The 28,000-nt window shown below is 45.8% G+C and overlaps 1 protein-coding gene and 1 non-coding gene across 2 annotated transcripts in view; one reads left to right on the top strand and one right to left on the bottom strand.

The window, feature by feature from the left end:
• The window catches only part of TRIM71 (tripartite motif containing 71), an 85,687-nt gene that overhangs the window by 16,235 nt on the left and 41,452 nt on the right, over window positions 1–28,000 (bottom strand). The window contains exon 2 of the mRNA XM_053263874.1: window positions 14,990–15,157. Coding sequence (XP_053119849.1) covers window positions 14,990–15,157 — 168 coding nt within the window. The remainder of the gene's footprint in view (window positions 1–14,989; window positions 15,158–28,000) is intronic.
• On the top strand, window positions 22,459–22,623 carry LOC128332212 (U1 spliceosomal RNA). Its single transcript, XR_008310623.1, has one exon. It is a non-coding gene; the product is annotated as a U1 spliceosomal RNA (small nuclear RNA).

Below are 28,000 nucleotides of genomic sequence, written 5' to 3'. Positions count from 1 at the left end.
TCCCACCAATTCTTGGCTACAGGTAGCTTGTATTTTTTGCAGATGTTCCAGTGTATCATCCCTGCTACCTTGTCATGCCTTTGTTTGTAGTCAGTCTGTGCGATCTTTTTACAACAGCTGATTAGGTGGTCCACTGTTTCATCTGCTTCTTTACAAAGGCGGCACTTGCTGTTTGTTGTGGATTTTTCTACTTTTGCTCTTAGTGCCTGTTTTTGTGCAGCCAGTATTAAACCCTCTGTTTCTTTCTTCCAAGTTGCCATTCTTAAGCCATTGCCAGGTCTTGGTGATGTCTGATTTTCTGCTTATATTGTGCAAATATTGACCACGCAGGGGCTTATTTCTCCATTTTTCTGCTCCGTTCTTGACTTGTTCTTTCTTGTAGGCCTGCTTTGTTTCATTGGTGTTGAATAGTTTCTCGTTCTTGACCATTTTAAGTGCATTTTCTTCACTGTCCCTTATATATTCTTCAAGGCTTCTTTTCTTCTCCTCTACTGTTTGATGGACTTGCAGCATTCCTCTTCCACCTGAGCTGCGAGGGAGGTATAGCCTATCTACATCACTGCGGGGGTGCAGAGCATGATTGATGGTCATGATTTTCCTGGTCTTACGATCTAGCGTTTCTAGCTCTGCCTGGGTCCAGTCTATTATTCCTGCAGTGTATCTGATAACAGGTATAGCCCAGGTGTTTATGGCTTGTATGGTGTTCCTGCCATTGAGTTTGGATTTTAGGATTTTTCTAACTCTCCTGATGTATTCACTTCCAATTTTTCTTTTAACTTCAGTGTGTGCAATGTTATCAGCCTGGAGAATGCCCAAGTATTTGTAATGTTCTTTCTCTTCCAGGTTCTTGATGTTGCTTCCATTGGGTAGTTCTATTCCTTCTGTTTTTGTTATTTTTCCTCTTTTAGTTATTAATGCAGCACACTTGTCTAGTCCATACTCCATTACTATATCGCTACTGAATATACGGACAGTGTTTAGCAGTGATTCGATTTCTGACTGGGACTTTCCATACAACTTCAGATCGTCCATGTACAGCAGATGGTTGGTTTTACTTGATGTTTTAGATGTTTGGTATCCGAGGCCTGTTTTGTTTAGTATTTGTGAAAGTGGGGTCATGGCGATTACAAACAACAGAGGGGATAGTGAGTCCCCTTGAAAAATGCCTCTTCTAATGCTAACCTGTCCAAGTGTCTCGCCATTGATTGTTAACTGTGTACGCCACATGCTCATTGTTTTTTTAATAAATATCTGAATGTTTTTGCTGACACCAGTTGTTTCTAAACATTTTGGTGTCCATGTGTGAGGCAATGAATCGAAGGCTTTCTTGTAGTCAATCCATGCAACACTTAGATTTGTTTTTCTTCTCTTGCAATTTTATAAAATCATTTTGTCAATCAGCAGCTGGTCTTTTGTGCCTCTGGTGTTTGGGCAATTTCCTTTCTGTTCAACTGGAAGTTATTTGTTAATTAATAAGTGTTGCATGACTTCATCTGCTATTATTCCAGTTAATAATTTGAACATGGTTGGCAGGCAGGTGATCGGTCTATAATTACTTGGAACTGCACCTTTTGCTGGGTCTTTCATGATGAGATGAGTTTTCCCAGTTGTTAGCCATTGTTCAATATCACCTCCTTGCAAAATGTGATTGAACTGTTTTGATAGTTGTTTATGAAGGCTTGTTAGGTGTTTTAAGCCAAAAGCCATGCAGTTCATCGTCGCCTGGCGCAGTCCAATTTTTAATTTTCTTTGCTCTTTCACTTATTAATTCTGGTGTTATTATTAGATCTTGCATTTGTTGGTTACATTTTTTGACCTCTTTCATCCAGCCTGCTTTTTTATTATAATCTATTGGATTGTCCCATAATTTTCCCCAGAATTGCACTGTTTCTTCTTTATTTGGGGTTTCTACATTTCTTGCAGTTTCTCCTTCTATGCTTTGGTAGAAACGTCTCTGATTCAACTGGAATTGGAGATTCTGCCTGTGTTGTGTAATTCTGGCTTCATATCTGCTAATCTTCTTTGACACTGCTGTTATTTGCTGCTTTATTATTACCAGGACTTCTCTAATTTTCCTTGAATCTAGGTGGTATTTTTGGATCAGATACTGTTTGGTGTTTTCATTCTTCAGCTTCTTGTCTTTCATATCTTTCAATTTACTAGCATCTGATCTGAGCCTGGCAATTTCATTTTCTAATCTAATATTCCATTTAGGTGATGTACTGCTTTCTTTTTTGACAGGTCCACTGATCTTATATCCGAGCTCGTGTTGTTATTGTTGCTGCACTGTACATTAGTTGGTTTGTTTCTTGCAAATTATTTGTTGTTATTTCTGCAAGTGCAGCATTGACATCTTTTAATACCTGAGCAAGTTGTTTTTTGGCAACTGTTTTTAGAGCTGGAAGTCGAACCCTGGTGGTTGTTTGGTTCATGTGCTCAGTTATTTTTTGCTTTAGTTCTTGTTGCTTTTCTGTTATTAATTATTATTATTATTATTATTATTATTATTATTACGACACCCTGCATGCCGAAGTGATCGCAACTAGAAATAGGACCTTGTATGACAGATACTTAAGTGGAATGGAAGAGAGCGGTTCAAACGGGGCCCATGTGAGGGCATTCAGGACTTTATTGAGGTTCCATGAAGGGAAATGATGAATTGGTGGTGGAGCGATATTGGTAGCTCCCTGCAAGAAACGAGATGGTTGAGGGTGGAGTGTGTTGGGCCCCCGGCCTTCCTCAACTTCAGGACCGAAGCTAGGGCAGAGGCCTGTCATCTTAAGAGTATTGGGCCTCAAACCTTGGTCTAAGCCTTGCCCATCTGGGGAAGGTGGCCTAGGTCGTTTGGGAAATCCTATTGGTGCTTTGCCGCCTAACAGCCAGGATCATGTGTTGCACCGTCCTGGAATAGCGTTTCTCTGCTAATTGTGCGTGCTCAAACTCAAGGCATGTAGTTGTAACCATGCTGGGTCTGGGTGAAGCAATGTCCCTTGGGAAAGAAGGTCCAGCCGTTGTGGCAGTGGCATTGGGGCTGCGACAGAGAGGAGCACAAGGTCGGCAAACCATGGGCGAATTGGCCAGAATGGGGCCACTAAAATGACCTGTGCCCTTCTCTCTTGAAGTCTTGCCAACAACCTTGGAATGAGGCTTACGGGGGGGGAGGCATATAGGAGGCTCTGCGGCCATGGAGAGTTGAACGCATCTATGCCTTCTGCAAGGTGGTGGAGGAATTGCATGAAGAAGGAGTAGTTTGTTGTTCACAGGGGATGCAAACAGATCCACCTGAGGCGACTCCAGGTAGTGCTGTATCTGTATCTGTATATACCTCAGGATGGAGAGCCTACTCTGACGGATCCACTGTCTGGTGACTGAGCCAGTCTGCCCGGACATTGGATGTGCTGCTCAAGTGGTATAAGAGCCAGCGTGGTGTAGTGGTTAGAGTGCTGGACTAGGACTGGGGAGACCCGAGTTCAACTCCCCATTCAGCCATGATACTAGCTGGGTGACTCTGGGCCAGACACTTCTCTCTCAGCCTAACCTACTTCACAGGGTTGTTGTGAGGGGAAACTTAAGCATGTGGTACAGCGTTCTGGGCTCCTTGGAGGAAGAGCGGGATATAAAATGTAAAAAATAAAATAAAATAAAATAAAATAAAGTGTTCCACCTTGATCAAGGCCAGATGCCGTCTGCCCATTGGAAAAGGGCATTGGCCTCCTCCATCAGAGATTAGGGATGTTCATGGAACCGGTTAGGAGGCCCTTTATGGGTCTCTGAAGTGGTTCAAAGAACCAGCGGTTCAACTGGTTCGAAGGCAGTGGTCTCCCTTTACGAGTGGGGGGAGGGTGCACTTACCCCTCCCACCGCCCCCGGCGTTGGTTTTTTTAAAAGCCCATCGTGCAGCAGCATACCTCTCTGCCGCCCCATTTTCGTCTTCCAGATATGATTGGGAGTCACGGGCGCGAGCATGTGTATGTGTGTGTGTGTGTGTGTGTGTGTGTGTGTGTGTGTGTGACGTGCGCATATCCGTGCCGGCATGCACAGGTGTCATATGACTTCCAGTCATATCCAGAAGATGCGAGCAATGGGGCGGCAGGGAGCTATGCTGCCGTCCCGATGGGCTTTTAAAAAAACTGACGCCGGTGGGGGGAAAGCAGCAGAAGAGGTAAGTGCACCCTCCCCTCGCTCTTAAAGGGAGATCTCAGCCGCCTTCGAACCACCCCGGTTCAGTGCACATCTCTATCAGGGATCTGGATCTGGTCCCCCCTTGTTGATTCACATGGGCCTTGGCTATCATGTTGTTGGTTCTCACCAAAACATGTTTCCCCTGCAGGCGGTAGGAGAAACGGGCTAGTGCCAGCCTGATGGCTCTTAGTTCTAAGCAAAAAAGAGGAAAAGGAACCCACCCATGACTAAAGTGAGAATGTATTAAGAGATCATATATTACAATCAAACAACTGAAAATATATACTAATGACCAATGAGACAAGGGTCTTGAAAGTACAGATAGGCTTTGATCAGCCTGAGAAGCTGATGAAGCTAATTTACGGAACGGCTTGTTTGAATATCCGTACCTGACTGGACATACATATTTCGACATATGAAAGTTGCATTTATCTACAATGGCATGTGGAGGCTGAGGCTGAGATTTATGGAACTTACATTCTACTGAGGCAACGTTCACAACTGGACTCATTTTTGGTACTTGCATTTCTTAACCTCTGCACGGATGTTATTGAGACTACACCACTTACAATATCATCTGGCAGCCGTGCTCAGACATTACTTTCCTCTTGTCCCTCAGTACTGGCTGTTACTGGTTTCACTTGTTCTTTGCATCTCTCCTTGGCAACTGGTTTATGGTTTATGTTTATGTTTTTCATCGTTTCTTGTTTTTTGCTTTTTGATTTTCATAGATGTTTACAGGTTTGAGGCTATTTACTTCATTTTTCCAGTTTTTGAGCTCTTCATGTATTTCTTGGCTTTCCCCCCAGCTATTTTTGTTGATGTTAGCCAGTTAAGGACAGTCAGCTTAGAGCCCTGCCTACCTCATTCAGTTCTTCAGCAGCCCCACATTTGCCTTGTTTAGGAGTATCTCCACTAGATGGATTTGACCATTATTCATGTTTAACCATTATCAATTATGTTTCATGAGTTGTCTCTCATGGTTTAGCTATTTATTTTCTTACCCTTTTCTCATTGGTCATTAGTATATATTTTCAGTTTTATTGTAATATATGATCTCTTAATACATTCTCGCTTTAGTCAGGGGTGGGTTCCTTTCCCTCTGTTTTGCTTAGTTGTAACCTCGTGACCGCCCTCGCTTTTGTCCTGGCTCTTAGTTCTAGCCAATTGATGCTGTGGGAGGCCTCCACTGGGGACCAGAGACCTTGTGTCATCTGCTCCCTGCGATGTGTCCCCCAGCCGGTCAGGCTGGCATCCGTAGCGATCGTGACCCTGTCGGGCTCCCTCAGGGGATTTCCTCTTGTCACCGCTGGGCACAGCCACCAGAGGAGGGACTGCCGCAATTCTAGCAACAGAGGGACCTTCCGACTGATGTGGTTCATGATTTCGTTCTGGTATGGCAGCAGCACTCACTGTAATGGGCATGCGTGCCACTTTGCCCATGGCAGACACTCTATGCATGCAATCATAGATCCCAGAAGGTGTGCCAGTGTCATGACCTCTACCCGTGACTGACACAGGAGCAGTTGGATCTAGCTGTGGATCTTTTCCCTCCTGTCTGGGGGGAGGGATATGGTCACGGCTCTGGTGTCAAACCAGGCCCCAGGTGCAATAACGTATTGGATGGCCGGTAGGGGTGTGCACGGAACCGTCTGGCCCAGTTCGGTTCAAGCCAGATCAACCTCGAATGGAACCAGCCAGTTCGGTCTGGCCCCCATCGACACCACCTGCCAGTCTGGTCCCGGATCGGTCTGCGAACTTTAAAAAAAAAATCTAAAAAGTAAAAATATGTACCTGTAGCCCCTTTGGGGACTTGGTGTAGCCGTGGGGGGTCCGCGCAGGTTCCCTCTCCCCCCCCACCGCCAGCCTTCATCACCACCGCGGCCGGGTAGCCATAGCCTTTTTGGCCCTTTCAGGCCTCCGTAAAAGCAAGTGGCCACCATTTTGGTTGACGCCGCACATGCGCAAATGTGCATGCACAAATGGCCATGGCCTCACAGAGGGCATTTGTGCATGCGCGGCAGCCACCAAAATGGCAGCTGCTCGCTTTTACGGAGGCCCAAAAGGGCCAAAAAGGCTACAGTTACGCGGTCACAGTGGTGATGAAGAAGGCCGGCGGGGGGAGAAGGAACCCATGTGGACCTACCGCTACACCAAGACCCCTGAAGGGGCTACAGAGACATACTTTTACTTTTTAGGGGGGAGGATTTAAGTTTGCGGACCTGCCGGACCGGACCCGGTGGAACCGGCGGGGGGGGGGTGTTCAGTTCGATCACGAACCCGTGAACTGAACCAGTGGACCACCCGGCTAGTTCCGCACATCCCTAATGGCCGGAGGTGGCTCTTGGTCTCATTCCCCAGAAACCCGTGTGACTGGAGCAGCTGCTGGACCCTTAGAATGTCCGCCTCCACCTGCTGGAGGAATTGTGCTAGAATCAAAATATTGTCTAGGTAAGCATGGACCTGGAGTCCCTCCATCCTCATGTGACCCACCAAGGCTGCCAGAACCTTGGTGAAGACACTTGGGGCCGAAGAAAGTCCAAAGGGTAGGGCCTTGTATTGGAAGTGTTTCTGGTTGTAGCAGAATCTGAGGTAACTTCTGTGGGCAGGGAAGATGGGTATGTGGATATAAGCCTCCATCAGGTCTATAGATGCTAGGAAATTGCCCGGGGCAACAGCCTCCCTGATGGAATGGAGGGACTCCATGTGGACGTGCCTCTTCCAAATGAAGTGGTTTAACTGCCTGAGGTTCAAGACCACACATGTCACGTTTCTCTTGGGTATCAAGAACAAAATTGAGTAGACGCCACGACATAATTCAGTTGATGGCACCGGCTCTATGGTCTGGATCTGAAGCAGGTGGTCTATAGCCTGCTTCATCCAGCGGGGTTTGTTTTAGTCCCTGGACTTTGGAAAGATGATGACCTGGTTGCATGGCAGTGTGGTGAACTCCAGGCAATATTCCAACCCCAGTGTGTTTAGTACCCATTTGTCTTGTGCAGACCTCGCCCACCTGGAGGCGAAGTACTACAACCTGGCCCCTACTGGTGGATAGTCAGGTTTGTTTCCGGTTAGGCTGGCCTCCTGTCTGGAAGGCGGGGTATTGTGGCCGACGGAAATCTGATCTGCTTTTCTGGTTCCACTGGTTGTTGGTCCCCCACTGGTGTCATCCTTGGAAGCATTTGATTGCTGGTCCTGAAATTGAGGACCCTGCTTAGAGGAACAAAAGGAATATCAGTTATTGCGGAAGTGTCTACATGCTTCCTTGCATCCTGAAGGCATGGCCTTCTTATCTTATGTCTCCACCAGTACCGTGTCCAGTGCCTCCCCAAAAAGAGTGCTCCCTTTGAAGGGAGTTGGACGCCAAATTGGCTTTGGACTTAGCATCCGCCTGCCAGTTCTTAAGCCACAGGGCCGTGTGCAGAACCCACATTAACTGCCATAGTCCTAGAGGATGCTTGGATGGAATCTAGACTTGCATCTGCCATGAAAGGCAGCTGCCTTTGCCAGTTTATTCAGACCCTTCCAAAGTACAGTTTGTCAGGGATCTATCTTGGTAAGGCGGTCCTTGACCCACAATACTGAAACACAGGCAAAGATGGATGTGGAGGCTGAGGCCTGAATGGAGGTGGCCAATGCCTCGTGGGCCTTGCACAGGAGAGTGCCTGCTTCCCTGTCCTCTGGCCCTCTGAGCTGTTCATCTCCATCCATGATTGCCCCAGAGACCAGGGCCACCACAGGTGTGTCCACCTTTGGTACTGCAAGCTCTGCCATAACCTCCTTGGGTAGTATATAGATTATCTTAGGAAATGAACCTGCATGTTTACTGGAGGCGGGGTTATCCCATTCAGTCCACATAGTGTTGTAGAAGAGGGGTGGAAAGGGCACCACTGGTTGATGGTGTCTAGTGGTGGGGGAAACATCCTTTGAGAGTTGTTTGAGAGTTGCCCTGTGGCCTCGTGTTTCAGACGAAGGGGCTCCTGCATTAATGACTCTCATGGCCTTTGGTAAAATAACCTCATAGGCTTCCTGGAAGAAGAACCTCAGAATTGGACTTGGGTTCTGAGGGGCCTCCTCTTTGGAGAGTTCCCCTTCTTTATCGGAGGCATTGTCCCCACTGGGCTCCCCTGGGATAGATCCCAACTCTAGTGCCACCCCTGTGGTGTGACTGCCTGTAGTTCTTTCAGTGACTGGCGCAGAAGCACACACTTCCCTCCTCCCACTGGTACGGGGGTGGTTGGTCTCAGGTGCATCGATGTATGCATCTGCTGATGAGTGGTGATGCCTTACCCTAGTGCAGAGCCTATAGGATGCTGCCTTTTCAGGGCTGCTGTCAGAAGAGGTAGAAAAAGATCTGGGTCATGTGTGGCTAGCCATGGCCTGAGGCGATGTGCCTGGATTGGCCCCTGTAAATTGTCTCATCTCGTTGGCTACCATCTCTTTAACAGAATGAGAGAGTCCTCTGGCGCTTGCTCTCAATTCTCTTGACATTTTGTCCTGCACCCATTGGGACATGTCCCACGGGAAGTCCGTATCTCCGCACATGCCACTTACCGGGTGAAGATCCAGGATTATCAATTCAGGCTATTGCCCCTGTTCGGTAGCCTCTGTGTCCCGTATGCCACTTGGCCCATCATCCACATGATCTAGGGCTTCCTGTTCCTGGCACAGTCTAGTCACCTGCTCATCGGCCGCTGAACACAGTAGCATGTCAAGGCGCTCATTAAGCAAGCGCCATGACAATCCTTCCCTTTGTGCTGTCTCCTCACATGTTCTGGTATGTGCCAGAATATCGGTGGCATGGGTGAGGAGCCCAGAGGCTTCGCCCAAGCGCCAGCTCCTTGTTTGGGGGAGTGGATGCCAAACCTGGGCTATGGCCCACAAATGGCACTGTGCCCAAGGTCTGCCGCTCCATCACTGCTGCTGGCAGAGTGTTGTGGGCCGCCTGAATGGCACACCCTGCTTCCCCCTTCACTTGAGCTGGGCTTCTCGGCCATGTTTCAGGGACTGGGCCAACTGCTGTGGTGGTCAGAAAAGGCGGCAGCGGAATGCGGCCTGACTGTGGCTGTGGTGCGGCACGGTCTACGGCCGCCGGTGTTGGGAGTGTCAGCGCTGCAGGCCAGCTGAGTGGCAGGCCGGCATGGAGTGCGTCCCTGTCCCTGCCTGGCAGAGGCAGCGCTGCAGAATAGCTGAGCGGTGGGGCGGAGAGGAGTGTGTCCCTGTCCCTGCTTGTCAGCGCTGCGGCCCAGCTGAGCGGTGGGGCAGCATGTCCCCATCCCTGCTTGCAGTGCGGCATCCGGCGAAGAAAGAGAAGGTGGGGTTGCGTCGCCTCAATGTGGTAGCACGGCGGCGTTAGCTTGCGATGGGGTCTGAGCTCTGGTCACTGCTGCCGTCACCACCGGCAACACAGCTGTTGGCAGGCCTGGGTGATGTGAGGCAGTGAGGCCTGCCTGTAGCGGAGAAAGGCATGAACTTTTGCCGGAATTTCCACCAATAAGGGTCATGCAGGGCTGGGAGAGTCCAGCGGGGGGGGGGGGAGATAAGCCAGATTCCCCCATTTTGTGTGTCCCGGTGAGGCTGCCCAGCTGGGTGGAATTGGGGTTGGGGGCAAGGGAGAGCACAACCCCGCTCCCCCCTGCTGACCCACTAGCCACGTGCACCCACTGACCCCCAGGCTGCTGCAGTGAATCACTGCAAGCAGGCTGTATCAAAATCCTTTCGCTTTGCCGCAGAGCAGGGGGTTGAGTCCCTTGTTTATCTTTCCCTCCTTTTTCTTTGGGTGTTTATTTTTCCTCTCTGGGCCATGTGGGGCAGAGAAAATATGGCGGCACTGTTTAATGGCCTTCTTTTGCCCCACCTTGCTTTTATCCCCACCCCCACTCCGCACTCTCCGATAGGGAACCTGCTAAAGTATCCCCTGCTTGTGAGAGATCCATTCCAGAAGTTTGTTTAAAAGGCTCACTAAGTAAGGGAAATATAAAGGAAGGTTAAAATTGGGCAGGAGCCCAGGTGTAGTCTGATCAGGAGCAAAGACAGGGAGGAACTGGGGACTGGGACCTGAGTATGCTCGGAGAAGGGGATGAATTCCAGCTATCTGAAAATACCTGAAATTTCCTGTCTATTGGGAGCGAAGGAGTAGAAGTTAACCCTATGTGAGCCATGACCTCCTACTTCAAGGGAGAAACATAACCATGTACACCATTCTGGGCTCCTTGGAGAAAGAGTGGGATATACATAAAATAAAAAGAGCACACTCCCCATGCAGTGCCCCCCATCCCTCAAGGCCCCCTTGGATATTTGCCCCACCTTGTTCAGTTATAGCTACAGCCCTGCTGAAGAGCTTCAAGTCGGTATACCTGCCATATATTATTTCCCCTGAAAACACCCCACAACAATCCTTGCTCCAGTCTGATGGGAAGACAGCAATGAGAAGAACTCGAGGCTCATGGAGTTACTGTTGTCTTTAATCCCTTCCTTTCCTATGCTGTAGTCTAAAAGAGAGACAGCACTCAGCAATGGAAAAACAAACCCTTTGGGTAAAGCAGTGACTGTTTAATACAACACTCCTCATAGTTGTTAAGAAAACACTGTTATGCGTACTTGGAGCCGCTCTGCTGGACTGTGGCAATTCTGCAGCTGCATCTCACCCCAACCCCCTGCCTTTCCCCCCGCTCTTCATTGTCAGGGTGAGCACAGACCATTATTGAAAAGCCTTTTATCTACATTTTTTCCAGTCTCTCCCAAGTTATTTACAGCACTTGGGTCACAGCACTTTGCCAACAGCAAAATGTCAGTGTTTCCTCTATAAGGTCTGCAGCCACAGACACACTGCATTGTTGCAATCTAGCAGAGATACCCCAAGTGCATACAACAAGGCTTTCTTGTTGTCAGCTCCCCACTTAAAACACACACAGCGAAGTGAACCCTGCACACATATGGGGAGCACTATCAACCATGCAGCTTATAATGAACCTAGCAAAACCTTCAGAACATAAGAACAGCCCTGCTGGATCAGGCTCAAGGCCCATCTAGTCCAGCATCCTGTTTCACACAGTGGCCCACCAGATACCACTGGGGACCCCACAGACAGGGGTTGAGGGCATCCCTCCAGATTTGTTCTAGCACCACTTGAAAGATCTCACATTCATGATAAACTTCACTCTGTATGATCGAACAATTATGACTAGTAACTTTATCATGACATCAGGGCCAAAGATGGATGAATGCTGACATTTGTACCCTAATCCTAATTTTATTTAAAATATAAGGTTCAGATTTATGAGTAAGCATGGTTAACACAGTGAGATAAGCAGAATTCACCTGAGGGAAAGTGATTAAAAGGAAGGGATTAAAGACAACAGTAACTCCAATAGCCTCAAGTTGTCACCTGAGTAGAAGTGGGGGTTGAAAACCATACAAATTCATACCCTTGAGGCTCCCATTGTTGAGGAGAGAGATTTCCAGAGCATGATTTACTGGGGCAGCAGCGTATCTGTTTACATTGTGAGAGCTGCAGTTTTGTAATGAATGAGGGTGATAAGATCTCCATGAAATCTTAGCAGTTGCAGAAAGAGCAAGAATCGTCCACAACCCCTCCAGCATGCAAAAATTTGCTCCTTTTCTTGCAGATGTTTGGCATGCCCATATGGCATGTTCATTTAATATTTCTTTATCAACAGCCATAACCAGAAGGAATCCATTGAACAACCAAGCACTGACCCAAATGCAAAAGAGAGAGGAAACCCACCCCATCCCTGTAAAGGATCAAGGCTCTCTTTTTAAAAGGCTCCATCCTGAGAAGAGTTACAAAATGTTCTCAGGTGCTTTTTCAAACAAACTGTTGTCCCTGAAGCCTCTTCATTCATATGCTTCAATAGAAGCAACACTACAAATGCAAAGATCTGACCATTGTGACTTAAGATGGCTGTTCTTCCAGTCCTATTTCAGGGCAGGCACAGTTAATTCACACAACAGTCAGTGGAAAAACTTCTCCTAGACTGTACCCACTTCAGACAAAGAGCTGTATATTTTAATGTTTTCATGCAAACCATGCCAACAATCACACCTCCTTGCATGTAGAGAAGCTAAGTGTGCAAGAAGGGAAGGATTCAGCCTAGCTTTCTACCCAAATTGTGGGTAGACACACACTTCTATATGGAGGCATTTTTACCGGTTAGCTTTCAAACTTACAAAGCTTACAAGTAGTGCAAGTCCAGGAAAAGTATTACCACTTCATTTTGCTGCATATATAAAACTAGGTCACACAGTTACTGGAGGGGAGACTCTCACAGCCACACAATGCTAAAGATGGTTCTGCAAGATGAGGCTGCAAGTGCCTCATCACTAGCTAAATTTGGACTCCACGGGACCAGTTCCTTATTCTTTTTTAAATACATATATGGGACTTTACTTGCCTGGCAGTGTCCCATGCAAAGACAAAGCACTGGACCAGACATTATGCTAGGGCCTCTCATAGGGAAGAGACTCCTGGTTGTGTACAGTGTATGAACTGGGGTCAAGACTTTGTTTTGGAGTGTAAAATCCCCCATTACTTATTCCTAAGTTATGTCTAGGGACATCATGTGTAAACGTGTTCTGTGAGAAACTTGCTTTGGGCTGGACTACATGCCTATGTATCTCATAGAGCAGTCGTTCTCAAATGGGGGTGAGGGTGCTCCAGATGTTGCTGAACATCTGAAGCATTATTTAAATGCTGAAGTTTAAGGTCCACTATTCCACATTGTCCTTCTGAATATAGTGGTTAAGAGACCGAGCTACGAATCGGGCAGCCCTTAATTCAAATCTTCTATCTGCCACATACTCACTAGGTTGTCTTAAGCAAACCTTAGGAACTGAGGAAGCTGCTTATACAGAGTTAGATTACTGGTCCATCAAGATCAGTATTGTCAGCACAGACTGGCAACAGCTCTCCAGGATTTCAGGCAGGAATGTTTCCCAGGCCTGCTTGGAGATGCCAGCGATTAAGTACAAAAACCCCAGGTTTTCAACGGCAAGGTTTCACAATGCAGGTTTCACAATGCAAGGAGGAGACTGGGACCCTAAAAACTTCCTTGTGTAGCCAGGCCTTCCAAGGTTTGTAAAGAATTTTTTTAAGTATTTTAATTAGTTTTTAATGTTTTTTAGCATTGTGTTTTAAGTGGTGTGTGTTTTTATGTCTTTTTACATTTGTTGTGAACCACCCAGAGCCTTTGGATGGGGTGGTTTATAAATGTAATAAATAAATTATTATAGTTGTTGTTGCTGCTGTTATACAGACAGTAACTTTAAGTGGTCCTTCAGTATCCAGCATCCATTTGTGTTTGCTGGCAGCTTGAGATTCATCACTGGAAGTTGATACAGTGATTAGTGTTCTCTTTCCTATTTGTGGCGGGCAGGGGGAGCGATCTTCAAATCATAAAGTTATACTAGTAGGTGAGGCCTGGCATTGACCAAGCAAAGCCATTTTATAATTTTATGTAGATTACACCTATAGGGAAGTTCAAGGAATATATCTAATAGAATTGTATTGATGTGCTTGCAAAAGCGAAGTAGGATTTTAACTTCAAACATTATTCAATAAAATAATGACCATATATGATAAATTTAAATTGAGAAAGATCTTCTGCTTCTCTTGAGCATGATGTCATTTTAATTATTGATCTGATTGTTAAAAGTCTGTTGAGAACAACAGTTAAAATATCATTATATTCAGAATTTCTTCTTAAAATATAAAAAAAAGTATTTGAACCTTTCCCCCCAAGCATATTTTGGTACAAATAATAGTGCATTCAAGTGGCAGGCTTGTGTATGCAAAGTTTGTCATCTGTAGGTCACTGGGAATTCTTCAAAGTATATAACAGATACACAAGAAGTGAAATCTGCCTTGATGTACAACTATTTGAGGATAACTCCTGCAAGAGATATTGCTATAATTCTTAAATAGGTTGCTATGGGCTGCATCATCTCAAGCCATCTGAAAATTGCCTTTTCCAAAAACCCTGCTCACCTGAGGGAAAATTTATTTAATTTGCATAAATTCCCTGAACTTGTAGACCTCCAAAAGCTTTTTAAAAGCATTTTAAAAACTTTCCATTCCAGCAGATGGTGCTATTCAGAGAAAAGTCCACCTTTCCCCATTCAACATACCTTGACGTATATACAATTTCAAGCTATAGAATAGAATGGGCAGTTGTGACCCAGGAGGCAATTCCCACCAAATTCCAGGTCCATAGTACTCGTGCAAGATTAAAAAGTGCTTCTGGCTAGAAGATTGAGGCAGATTACAGATTTAGCAACAGCCAAGAGTCTGGATGCCAGGTTGAAATCTAACTTCTCTATCAAGCTCCCATTTCAAGGAGAGCTACACCAGTTCAACTAGTTTAGTTGTCTAAAGACATGATGAATTTGAATAGGAGTGTTCAAGGATGCTCCTCCCCCACCCTGAAAAGAAAAATCAGCTATACAGATGTAAAGGAGACTATTATAATGCAGCTATTTCTAAGACAATGGAGCCCATAAGACCAGGACTTTAAAAACAACAACACAAAAACCCACAGCAGGGTTTCTTTGAAGACAGAAGTAGTGGTACCAGGAAACGGGCCCACCCAGTGATGGGAGTTCAGTTCAGCAGTTTGCAAGAGGTTTGTAGGACAGAAAATTTTAAAAAGCTTAATCATCAGTAGTAGTTATCAAACGATTCACTTATCATCTGGGAAGTACTGCCCCTCAGTTGATCATATGTCAGCCACTGGGACCTTTAAGGAACAGCCATAGTATCAACAACCCCTGGTGCTATTTGCACATTTACCTGAATGGCCTGGCGTCCCTGTTGAGCATCAGCTAGTAGCTGAATGGTAAGGGTCCTGGAGTCCTGCAGGGCATCTTGGAGGTAGATAAAGCTGTGACCTACATGCCGTCCCATGGTACATTCCCGGCAGATGGGAACAGAACAAGTGTCACAGTAGAAATGCAGCACCTGCAGGAAAGTAGATCAAGCAACATGTATGTTAACAGAGCCAGCCCGTAACAACGGGGAAACCCCACCAATTTATATGAATACTTTCACAATTGTAAAATACATCAGGAACCATGAAGACAGAGGCGCCTCTTTGTAGGCCGAAGTTATTAATGGCAATGCTCTCTCATTAGAAAGAATATTTTCTGAACAGCCTTCCCAAGAGCAAAGTTATCCAGTTACAATTTAGCTTCCCCTCCTTTTTAAAAGAGCCATTAGGTACCCTCAATGAGCTTACAGTGAAAGTTCCCAAAGCAATTCTATTAAGGATTCACCAATTTATTCACCAGTAACTCATTAAGCTGTTTTCACATTCCATCCAGCAGAGGGAAGTAGCAGGAAGCCTGGCATGTGTAAGAAAATGACAAAAGCAGAACTGCCTCAAAAAGAAACCTCAAATCACAATGCAATTGATTATTCAGAAGACCCTCCTCCTCTCACAATTCATGGGAAATACAATGCAAGAGCATACAATACTTTGACATTTACATCTGTAGAAACAAACATCATTTAAAAGGTACAATTAAACACAGTCCATATCAATGGGTAGCAGTTAGCCTTTTCCAGGAATTAGCTCAGGAAAGTCAGCATCCAGACCAGTTTGGTTTGCACAGGGGAGTGAGGAGAAGAGAAGTTAACTTTTGCCAACTCTCTCTTCCCTTTACTGCCCCTGAACTATGTCTTTGAGGGTTTGAGGACCCTCAAGGGCATTTGCAGGGGTGGGGGTGGGATAGAGGGTTGCAGAATGAAGGGGCTCTGGCAGTCACCTCTTTCCCCTTGTATGAGCAGCTAAAGAGGCTGCTGCCCAATAGGATCAAATATTCCCGCATTTCACTCTCTAAGTTTATGAAATAAAGCCAGAGAACAGATACCTTCTTCGGTGTAATGTGCTTGCCCAGGCATACTACTAAGTACTAGGAAGAATTTTTGAGAATTTAGGAATTCAATTTACCTTCACAGCACCCACATCACAACCTAATTACATGTTTTCCCCAACTGCCTCAAAGAAATCATAAACAACATTTTGAAAGAAAAGCTATGAACAGAAATCTCAGTGTTATACTTGTACCTGTGCTGAGTTATGAGCACCACTACTCTTTCAGCAGGGCATAAAGATAGCTTTATTGTTTCTTTTCCAGAATTTAACAGGGCATGTAAAACAAAAAACCATGAATTGAGCAAAATCCCATCACTAGTTCTGAAGAACTCTAACAGAAACCTCAAGCAAGGAAGTCAGCTATCAAGTCACATGAATATCACAATTCTCCTGCTTGTTAAAAGTATCATTCCTCCCCACCCCTGCTTCTAGTCAAAAGGGGCCATCTGATGAGAAAATGGCGTCAATCTGAGCAAGGGTTCAGCTTCAAACTAAACCTACTATTAGCCCTCTGAAACAGTTAATGCCAGAAGCAAAGCTAGGTCAAAGGCCAGAGAGCAGTCCTGTCATGCAGATCCAGATGCTACTTTCCTCATGAATACAAGGCACAGTGTAGAAGTCATTCAGGCACACAAGCCACAACAGAGAGGAAAAAGTAATCAAAACAATTAACAGATTGTTAAAGAAAGCCTCTTGTCCACTGGCATATCAAGAATTGCCAGTTCGGTGGCTATGGTTCTCCGAGGCTTTGCTCAGTGCCAACACAAGTTCTATTTCCCCCCGTTTACAGTTAGTATAAGCAAAATATATTGTAAAAACTAGAGTACAAAACTGGTTTTTCAAGTCAGGCTCACAACTGCAAGTCTTCATAGGCTTGCAGCTGAAGTGTCTCAGGCAGTAATGCAGTTGCTTGCTTTCCTCACATCACAGAGGTGGTAATGTGTCAAGAGATATTGAGTTCTTAAGGAGTGGGAGCAGGGAGAGAGACTAGCCATTTGGCACTTCTGTTTTCTCCATTTGCAAGATTGATCCCTCCAACACAGTTTTCTAGCAGTCTCTCTCAGTACTCCCATTCTGAACACAGGCTAGGACTACCACCATAATGTTTTTGTTGTTTTAAAACTGACCTTCCTTTCAAAGGCTACTTTTGGACTTGTCTCATATGTGGAAAGCACACCACCCTCACCCCAGCAAAAAAGAAAAAGAATGATGTTATGTTCGTCTTCACTAATGCAGCTACAATTTGTTGAGATAGTGCAAATAACTTTTCTACTTCTGATGAACACACACATATCCATCTCTGCCAAGTATCCTGAACATATACATCCCAACCAATAATATGCACATATACTGGCCCACATCTGAAACACCTCATAGGAAAGAAACATGGGAGTAACTTTGTCTACTCCCAGTCTCTCTGGAGCTACCAATTTCGACCACAAGGGGAAGGAGATACAAGGTGAAAGGGTTAGGTTTACGTTCACATCATCTCCAGAGCTTTGGGGGTGGAAGTTGTGTTTTGTATGGCGCTACATACACTGAGCCAATCAGGAACAACCTGTGTCAGTGAGGGATGAAAGAAGATTAACTGATCCACTCCCTAATGACCTTCCTCAAGCTTCTGTAAGTGAGGAAGGATTATTTTATCTTGCTCTTTCACACACCTCCTACCACAAGCAGTGGGCAAGGAACTTCTCTTTCAGGAGAATTTAAAGAATAGCCTCCATCCCTGCCCCCACAAAAGGGAAAAGGAAACAGAAACTCTACTTGTATTGGGTAGGGCCAGCACTACTGAAAACCCTAGGACAATCTCCACCACCCAATTCATACTCAGTTCTGAACTGGCACATCACCAACTAAATGTAACATAGGATAGGCAAAGCCAGTACACAAACCTTACAAAAGATATCACTTTGGTAAACCCCCATCTTTGATCTGTAGGTAAAGATTTTAAAAAGACATTATGATAGCTTTATCAACTTCTCCACACTTACAGCTGTCTTATCGTGCCCACAATAAGAATGTTTCATTGTGGGTAGAGTGTCTGAATGAGTTTAATAACTCATGGGAGCCTCCATCAATCTCATGTATGTCTGTGTAAATGCCAGGCTTAGCATTACATCAACAAGCATAATAAATGATACAAGTGAAACTTCCATAAACTGCATCACAGCACATGCAATTTTTAAAATGATGCTCCCTCAGCTTTAAAATAAAGTTATATAATTTATTTCTCCTCTCTCACAGAAACACTGCACCACTGTTCCCTCTAAGGCATGCACACATATGCGTGCTCACAATTTCTTGGATGTTTGCTCAGTTCATTTTAGATCCTGCTCAGGTGGAATCAGGAAGGCCCCACTCTGAATGCATGTGCACACACACACACTGCCGCTAAGAACAAAATTCATTCCTCAGAGAGATGAAAAAAATTAGAGGGACCACTGCACTATACCCAACAAAGATAATAAATTCATAGCTGTTAGAACACATTAAAACCACCAAAATAAAGGTAGCAACACATAAAGTTGGGCTCACTGCAAAATTCATTTCTATACAACATTAGGAGAGTAATCTGCACACAAGCTGAAGCAAAATGATGTTTGCAGTAGTGTCTTATGGAACTGGAAGATGTATCCCTACAGATGTCCTTCAGAGAGGTACCTGGTATCTCATTCCAGAGATGGAATGAGAAGTGATTTCTCAGTAACAGCCTACATGACAATGGTTTGGTACCACTCTCGCTGCAGGCACAATGGATGTGGAGCAAATCTCTCACAACAGTCAGTACAGGTGCACAGTAGCTGAATCTTCAAATGATAAGAAATGGCAAGCCACAATCTTGAGTTAGTCACTCCTTCATCACCTGATTATCAGGATGAAAGGCTCCACCTGGAGTCCCACCAGTGTGGTTGTTTAAAGATGCAGCTGCTACCTTAGCCAAGAAATAAGACTCATCCAATTGAGGAAAGGGAGAGGAACCAATTGGCTTTCTCTTCAGCAGAAATCAGCACATAAGAAATATAGCAACCACAATTGCCACCAGAGATCCACTGCCTCCAAGGGGACCAAACTGTGCCTTCACCTAGGCCGGAATCCTCCTGCCCCACCATGGGCTCCTACTCAAACCCCATCACAGTAGATCCCTGCCAACCTAGGAAGAGGATTCTCCATCACACCACTTGTGGAAAGGATATTCCTAAGCAGTCCAAAACCCTTCAGTGTATTGCTAGAAAAAAGGTGGTCCAACAATTAAGTAAGGTGCCAGGGGGTTTGAAAAGGTTTTCAGGTGTACCATTTTATCTCGTTTGCCACCAAGGCTGCATATCTGCTGAAAACAATTGCAGGCTGAACTTTATGACCCAGAGGCATCACCTAGGTGATACTACAAACTCCTTTCATTGCCTGGACGACCAGCCCATCTGCCTACTACCTGCCACCTCAGGAATCTGACCTTTTGCCTGTAATAGACCATGCAACTTGCCTCTAGCTGCCAACTGACCTTATTTTCCATTGGAATGCACATGCACACACACACCCTTCTTGTGCTCCCGGGAGTCCTCACTCCTCACATCAGATTTAGGAAAGAAGGAAGATGAGCAGATATTCCCCTTCCCCTCAGAAAAGATTGCTCCAAGGCACATTATTCTCTAAAGCAGAGCTGCATGACTTCAGACCTCATGTTAGCCTACAGCTCTCATCATCCCTGACTATTGCCCACTGTGGCTAGGGATGATGGGAGTTGTAGTCCAACCAACCCTGCTCTGAAGCAATTTGGTTCCTTCAGCAGCAGGTACAGGACTGCACAATAGCGCCAAACCATAAGGATCCTCTGAAGTACCATCCCCCAGGGCTGTTGCGATGGCGTCTTATCCAGACTACATATTTTCAGGACTGAATGAGACAATCCAGCTCTGCTCATGGTGCCCAATAATTTGGCTAAACATTCTACACCCTCCTTCCCAAGAATATGTACAATTTTTCAAAAGTCTGTCTTGCAGATGTGCTAGTGGTAGGATTAACCTGTAAGTCAGTGGTGCCCATGGATCCCATGAATGGTTTGGGGAGTCCTTAACAAACTTCAGGGACAAAGGAAACAAATCCAATCTGTGCAGAAAGATTGAAGCTTCAGTCCTTGCTTTTAAGAGAGGTTACAGCCAATTCCATTCTGACTAAACCTTAGGAACATACGAAGCTGCCATATACTGAGTCAGACCTTCAGCATGAAGGCCTAGGAAGTGTACCATATTTAATTCTGAATTTAAGATGATCCCCTTAAAAAGTAGATGTTAAAATACAGGTTATACCTGCATTTTACTCAAAAGGAACAGGACTCTGGGTTTAAAACAACCTCCTGATTACTAATATTAAAAAAAAACTTGGGGGGAAACCTAGTCTTGTATTCAGGTAGATAAGGTACTTAGGGAGATTCCTCAAGGAGCCAAACTGTACAGGTAAGAGCTGAACCAGCTGATAAGGGCAGCAGAAGAGACGGCCAGTACTTCCATAGATTGTCTCAGTTCTCTAACAGGACCTTGGCACCTATAGCCAGCGTGGTGTAGTGGTTAGAGTGCTGGACTAGGACCGGGGTGACCCAAGTTCAAATCCCCATTCAGCCATGAAACTAGCTGGGTGACGCTGGGCCAGTCACTTCTCTCTCAGCCTTACCTACTTCACAGGGTTGTTGTGAAAGAGAAACTCAAGTATGTACTACACCGCTCTGGGCTCCTTGGAGGAAGAGCGGGATATAAAATGTAAGTAAATAAATAAATAAAATAAAATATAGGAATGTGGTTAACATACTGGAATGCTGACCGTGGGTTTACAGGGCGACTTACCCCACTATGCCTTTTATTTGCATGTTTTGCATTTATACACTGCTTTTCAGGCTAACCTCCCAAAACGCTTTACAAAGGACTTGAAACAATATATCAAGCCACCTGTTTACATTTCTACATAGGTCTTAGTCTCACTTCTTTCTTTTCTCCTCTCCTCAGAGCAAGATGGTGCCTGGTCGCTCTGTGGTGGCAGTTGTAGCTGGGAGGCGGTGGCTCCCTACCTGTCTCTCTTTCTTCTTAGGGAGGGGAAAGACCACTCAAGGAATCCCTTACCCCAGTTTTGGCAAGAGATAGAGCAGCAAGCAGCTCCAGGGGAAGGATGGGACCCCCCCCCAAAAAAAAGGAAAGGAAAGAGTTCTCATTCCTCTCATTGATAAAGGCCTTTCCCTCCCTAACACAATGATAAAACTTCAAGTCCTAGAAGCCCTGTGACAGTTCCAAGCCCTCATTCTGAAGCTCTAAATGACAAACCAAGTAGTTCCCAAGAAAGACGGGGACTAGAGAGAGTGTTGCAGCGGGGAAATGCTTGACTAACAAGCAGAAGGTTGCCGGTTCGAATCCCTGCTGGTACTATATCGGGCAGCAGCAATATAGGAAGATGCTGAAAGGCATCATCTCATACTGTGCAGGAGGAGGCAGTGGTAACCCCCTCCTGTATTATACCAAAGAAAACCACAGGGCTCTGTGGGTACCAGGAGGCAAAATCTACTTGACAGCACACTTTACCTTTGGTCACCTTAAGTGGCACAGCAGGGAAATGCTTGACTAATAGCCCAGAGGTTGCTGGTTTGAATCCCCACTGGTATGTTTCCCAGACTATGGGAAACACCTATACTGGGAAACACCTATACTGGGCAGCAGCAATATAGAAAGATGCTGAAAGGCATCATCTCATACTGCATGGGAGATGGCAATGGTAAACCCCTCCTGTATTCTACCAAAAGAAAACCACAGGGCTCTGTGGGCACCAGGAGTTGAAATCTACTTGATGGCACACTTTACCTTTAGAGAGAGATACTAGATTTCAAGTTGGTTAATTGCTTTCTTTTTAAAAAACACACAACAAAAAACTATTTGCCTAGGTGTCAGAAATCCCTAAGAAAATGCATGCTTTCCCATCCTCTGCCATTTCCCCCCTGTTGCTGCTTTTTTTGCCCATGTTGGGCATATTAAGTGTGTGTGCGCTGGTGGGGGGCAGTTTGGCTCTAGATCTTTATCAAGATACATTTCAATTTGGTTTCAGACTTTGTTTTTGCCCAGGAATTGCTTTGTTCACCCTAGGCAATGTCACCAGCTGTTGAACTACAACTCCCATCATCCCCAGTCACAATTTATTGAGTGCAACAACAGCTGAAGAGCCCAGGTTACCTGCCCATGCCCTAATGGATGGCTTATGCAGGGAAAAGGAGAGATGAAGGTGATGACGGTGATCAAGGTATCTCCCCTGCCAGGTAAGTATGGTCAGTGGTATTAAAATCTGTTGACAAGTCCATGAGAATTAACAGGAATTCTCATGGACTTGTCAACAGATTTTAATACCACTGACCATACTTACCTGGCAGGGGAGATACCTTGATCATGGTGGTGGTTTTTTCCAGGGTGAGACTTGTCCATTGCACTCCAAGTATGTCAACCCCTGCAATTTCCCCAAATGCAGGAAACTCGACTGCATAATTTGTAGTACTGGGGGACTACATTAGTGCTTTCTCAGGGGAGGAGAGCTGGTCTTGTGGTAGCAAGCATGAAGTGCCCCCTTTGCAAAGCAGGTTCTGTTTTGCATTTGAATAGGAGACTACATGTGCAAGTAAATATTCCCTTTAGGGGATGTTGCCCCTCTAGGAAGAACATCTGCATGCTTGCATATAGAAGGTTCCAAATTCCCTCCCTGGCATCTCCAAGATAGGAGAAGATTTTTTAGTAGAACAAGTTTTTTTTATTGAACCAACTACCAAAGCATACAGTACGTTGCCAAAGCACAATTATATACAAAGTGGTTGTTTGTACATGATATATCTACAAAGATTTACACACAAGGATTTGGAAACCCACAAGGTTATGAAGTATATGCAGGTAGTACTGTAACTCGGGGATGGGGGATTACAAGGCACATCAGGTAATGGGGGGGGGGCGGTTACGTCCAACGTCTATTTCCATAATTTGTCCCATTGCTGTTTAGAAGAGATACTCTTGTCTTTTTGCACATAACCATACAAACTTTTCCAGAAGAGATTTACTGTCTCATCTGTGTGAACCTCTTGGTCGCGTCTTCCCTCCCTATTCCTATGCAGGAGCATTGCATAAATGACATACAGGTTTACTAACTTGATTACGAGAAGGGGAACATTCCAATTCCCTAGTATGAGGGCACCTGTTCCGTGCCGTTTCCTTGAAGGTTTCTTTCTGGACCTCGAAAAGAGGTTCTATCACTCAAACCCGAGGTTAGTTCTTCCCAAGTCTGTTTTTCCAAATCAGGCCACTCTAACAGCTTGCTTACTCCCTGCCACACTCTTTTGGCTACCACACGATCCAGTTCAACCTTCCATTTTTTAAGTGTGAATAACAAATCTCTCAAGTAGTCTGGGTGTTCTCTTTTTAATACTTGTGTGATATTGCCACTGAAAGATCCTTTCCCCTACCATGCTATGCCCCATGCTGACTTGCGCCAACGCAGAGCGAAAAGCGAGACCCAGGTTTTTTGCAGGAGGTTGGACATACTATGGAGATTCATGAAAATCCAGTTTCCAAAATTGTAGAACGTGAATTCAGTTACAAAATAGGGTTGCAGGGCAGGTAGGGCTAGGCCTCCCTGCTCAACCTCCTTAAATGCTACCACACGGGCCAAAGGGAAGGACACTGTGTGTCATACTAGACGGAAGATCTGGCCTTCAACTCTCCGAAGGAGATCGCGCAGTGGGGGGGGGGGTATAGACTACCACCAGGTTATACACCGGGGGTATCAGGTAAGTCTGGATGTAAACCGCTTTCTGGTACATGGCAAGGCTCCATTTTTTCCACATGGTGATTTTAAGCATTACTTTTTCTTCCCAATCTGTCTAATTTCCCGCCCAGACTTTTTCCTTAATCCCATATTCAATCCCCAAAATGTTTACTGTATCTACCCACTTCAGTTTGGACTCTGGGACCCCTTCGCTTTTACATTCAGAGATAGGTAGGCACGAGAGTTGCTGGCGTCCGGGGTCCATTTTAACAAATACACTTTTGTCAGCATTTAATTCTGAGCCCGAGATCTTGCCATATTCCCAGAAGAGGTCTAGTATTACAGAGATTTCATCTTCATTCGATAACGGTAATGTAACATCATCGGCATGAGCTACAAATTTTACCCTAAACTCAGAATGCGGTTCTGAGTGGACAGGCAGATAGGGCTGAGAGAGACTCCTGCCTGCATCCTTGGAGAAGCCACTGACTGTCTCTCTAGTACTGAGCTGGATGGACCAATGGTTTGACTCAGTACAAGGCAGCTTCCTATGTTCCTATCCTTATGGATAGGCACTCTGGGCCGGAGGTCGGGGGTGGGGGAGACACAGTGTTTTGGTGGTTCCATTTCTATCTAGAAGGTCACTGTGCCAGGAGACCACTATACTGCCCGGCCTGAGCATTTGTGTTGTGGGGTCTCACTGTGTTAGCTCGTCCTTTATGTTTATCATGTACATGAAACCATTGGGAGGTCATCCAGGAATCTGAAGTGAGGCAGCATCAGTATGCCGAAGCCACCCAACAGTGCCCGGATTAAAGAAGGAAACCCTTAATGAAATCCACAAGCACAACCCCAGGACTTCCTCCCATTTTAGCCAGTTCAGGGCCCCTGATGTAGCTTTCTGATAACTGTAGCAAAGGAGCCAGTCCCACGCTGACCCCCTGCAACCTGAGTACTGGACTGAACTATTTTCTTTCACATTAATTCAGATGAGCTGGTTAGGTGTCATTTTGGTGTCTAGGATTGCTAATGGATTAGGTGAGGACAAATAAACGAAAGCTCAGTCTTGACAAGATGAGGTACTGTTGGTTGATAGTATGTTTAGGGATGTGATGTTCAACTGGTTCTTGACAAGAGTGGCACTTCCTTGATAGTACGAATTCACCCTCTAAGGGTACTGATAGGTTCAGTACACTGTTTCCTCTATGGCGTGCACATGTGCTGAAGTTTTCTGAGGTTCGCTCAGTTAATTTTAGATCCCGCTCAGGTTGAATCAGGAAGGCCCCATTCTGAATGCATGTGCGCACACACTGCCTTGATAGTGCCGCCCAGAACACAAAACTCATTCTGCACAGAGATGAAAAAGATTGGAGAGACCACAGGATCAGTACACTGGAGACTAAAGGGGAGTCAATGGCACAGAGTGCCTTTCACCAGCTAAGACTGGTGCACCAGCTGTGGCCCCTTCTTGAACAGAAAGAGCCTGGCCATGGTTACCCATGCTTTGGTAGCCTCCAGATTCAAGTGCTTCAAATACTGCCTTTGACCTAACGGCAGTTTCTGGACCGTTTCCAAATGACCACTACTAGGCTACTAACTGGGACCAGGGGCTCACACACTGCATAGTCTCCCCACAGCATTTTGGGTCACACGTGCTCCTAACACAGCATGCACAACAGTGTTGGAAAGCATATAAATGCAGTTGTATGGTGGTATGGCCATTAGGTCAAACAATTGTGTTAGTACAATTTCCAACATTTGTATGCTTGTGCAACTGTGTACATGCTGTGTTAGGAGGCTGCAGAAGTGCCCATGGTGCCCAAAATGTCCATGGGACAATGCATAGCATGTGAGCCAGTAGCTGGGAACACGATTTGCCAGTGTTTAACCCAGTTGTGCTTCCTCCAGATACGTTTCAGAGAACAACTGGAAGCATTAATGCTTATACACAACTTAAGATACAGGTAACTGAAGAAAGACTGCCACCACATCAGCCTGCCTGTGTCCTACAATAATCTTTGGAGGCCCTTCTCCAAGTGCTCCTGCTATCTGGAATGAGGTGGGTGGTGTCTAAGGAAGAACCTTTTCAGTGGTGGAACATTCTTCAATGGAAAGCTCTCCTGGGGCAAACTTTGATATCTTTTTAGTGTCAGATAAATATTTTTAGTTTCCAAGGTTTTTTTTTAAACTTGCAATAATGCTTTAATGCTGCTCATTAGTATATGCAGCTTTGTTGGTATTGCTTATTGATGTTAACTGTATTACCTTTTAAAATCATGCTGGTAATGATTAAGAGCAGCATCTAAAATTTACAAAATAAATTATAGCCAGCTGAAGAGATGTACTAACTGTTGGAGTTAGGACCCTGGCAGCATCAGCTCTCCGCTGCAAAGTCTCATAATGACCACCAGTTTTGGTGGGGGGGGGTTGGGTCGGGTCATGGATAAATAACAATAATGGAAAGACATGAAAAAGGAAACAGACTTGCTAAATTCTGATATGTGGCGAAGATAGTTGAGCAGAGCCCTGCATACATCCAGTTTATTCCAAGTCCTCTCTTTGCTGGACAGAAGGAGGAGAGGATGATGTCCTGGGAGTGATGGAAAGTTGAACTGACCTTGGCAATGAATGTGGGATCCATATTCAACACCACAGCCTCTGGCTGGAACAGGCACAACTCCTTGCGGGCCGATAGGGCTCCCAACTTGGAAACCCTGCAAGCAGATGGGATGGCCACCAGGAAGAGGACCTTGTATGAGAGAAGTTTTAGATGTTTGACGGGGCTCAAAGGCGGTTGGGTCAGTGCGTTCAGGATCTTATTCACATTCCAGGATGGAAAATGCTAGATAGGGGGAGGCGTGAGGTTAGAGGCTCCTTTTAGGAAGCAAGAGGTGTGAGAGTGAAGAGACCAGGTTCTGCTAAGTTGAGAACAGAGGCCAGTACCGAAGCCTGGCATCTAAGGGTACTGGGCCTAAGGTGATGACCTATGCCTGCCTGAAGGAAGTAAAGGACATCAGGAAACCCTGCAGTGAGTGGATTTAAATGCTTCCTGCGGGCTCATTTGGAGAATGCCACCCATGGTAGATCCGGCGGGTGAATGGATGGTGCTAGGTTAGGATGATATTTTGGACAATGGCTTCTGCCGCTAGAGAGTGGTATCTTGAGAAGCAGCACAGGAGCTGGTGATTCAGAGGAGAAGCGAAGAGATCCACTAGAGGCTCGCCCAGGTGTGCTGTGGTCAGCTGGAAGACCTCTGGATGGAGGGCCCATTCTGCCAGATCCACTGTCCTTCGACTGAACCAGCTGGCTTGGACTGAGCCAGTCCCGCTTAGGTGTTCCAATGTGACAAATGAAGTTCCACCCTCTGAAAAGGCAGTCGGTTTCCTCCATCAGTGCTCTTTGCTTGTGACCTCATGGCCCCCTGGTGGTTGATGTGAGCTTTCGTGGTGATGTTGTCCATCCTGAGGAACACATGATGCCCCAGAAGATGTTGGAATTCTTACAGGGCAAGTCTTGCTGCTTTGAGTTCCAAGTGGTTTCTGTTTCTGTTTGCATCTACCTGTGACCATGAGTCCCGGGTCTGAATGCCTAGACAGTGAGCGCCCCATCCCATCAAACTGGCATCCATAGTCAGTGATCCATTGTGGAATGGTTAGTGGTAGGCTGCTGCTCATAGCCGGAGACATCAACGATTCGAAGGACCTGAGTACCTTCTTGGGAAGAGCAACCTGTTTGTGTGTACTTGCCATGATGTAGTCTTTATGAGGCAAGAGGAGCCACTGTAGAGAGCGGGAATGCTACCTGGACCAGGGCATGCATTCCATGCATGCTACCATGGATCCCAACACTTGTGAGAGGAGCATGAGGTCCACAGTCTGGGATCGTAGGAATGGTTGAAGAAGAGAGACGAGTTTGTTTCTCTGTTCCTCGGGTAGGGAGACTGAGTCCGGGGCTGTGTTGAATACTACCCCCAGGTGTTGAAGCATCTGGACAAGTGTCAGGTGGCTTTTTTCTTTGTTCACTGTAAAACTGCAGTCTCTGAGGCACTAAAGTGAGTGGTGAACTTCTCTCTAGGCTTGTCAGAAAGGAGGAGCCCAGATCAGGAGGTCATTGAGAAACAGGCAAATATGCACCCCCTGAAGGAGTAGGTA

Source organism: Hemicordylus capensis, chromosome 6 (assembly GCF_027244095.1).
Source record: "Hemicordylus capensis ecotype Gifberg chromosome 6, rHemCap1.1.pri, whole genome shotgun sequence".
NCBI classification, from domain to species: domain Eukaryota; kingdom Metazoa; phylum Chordata; class Lepidosauria; order Squamata; family Cordylidae; genus Hemicordylus; species Hemicordylus capensis.
The sequence above is the reverse complement of the archived record's forward strand: the minus strand, read 5'-3'. Positions and strand labels throughout refer to the sequence as shown.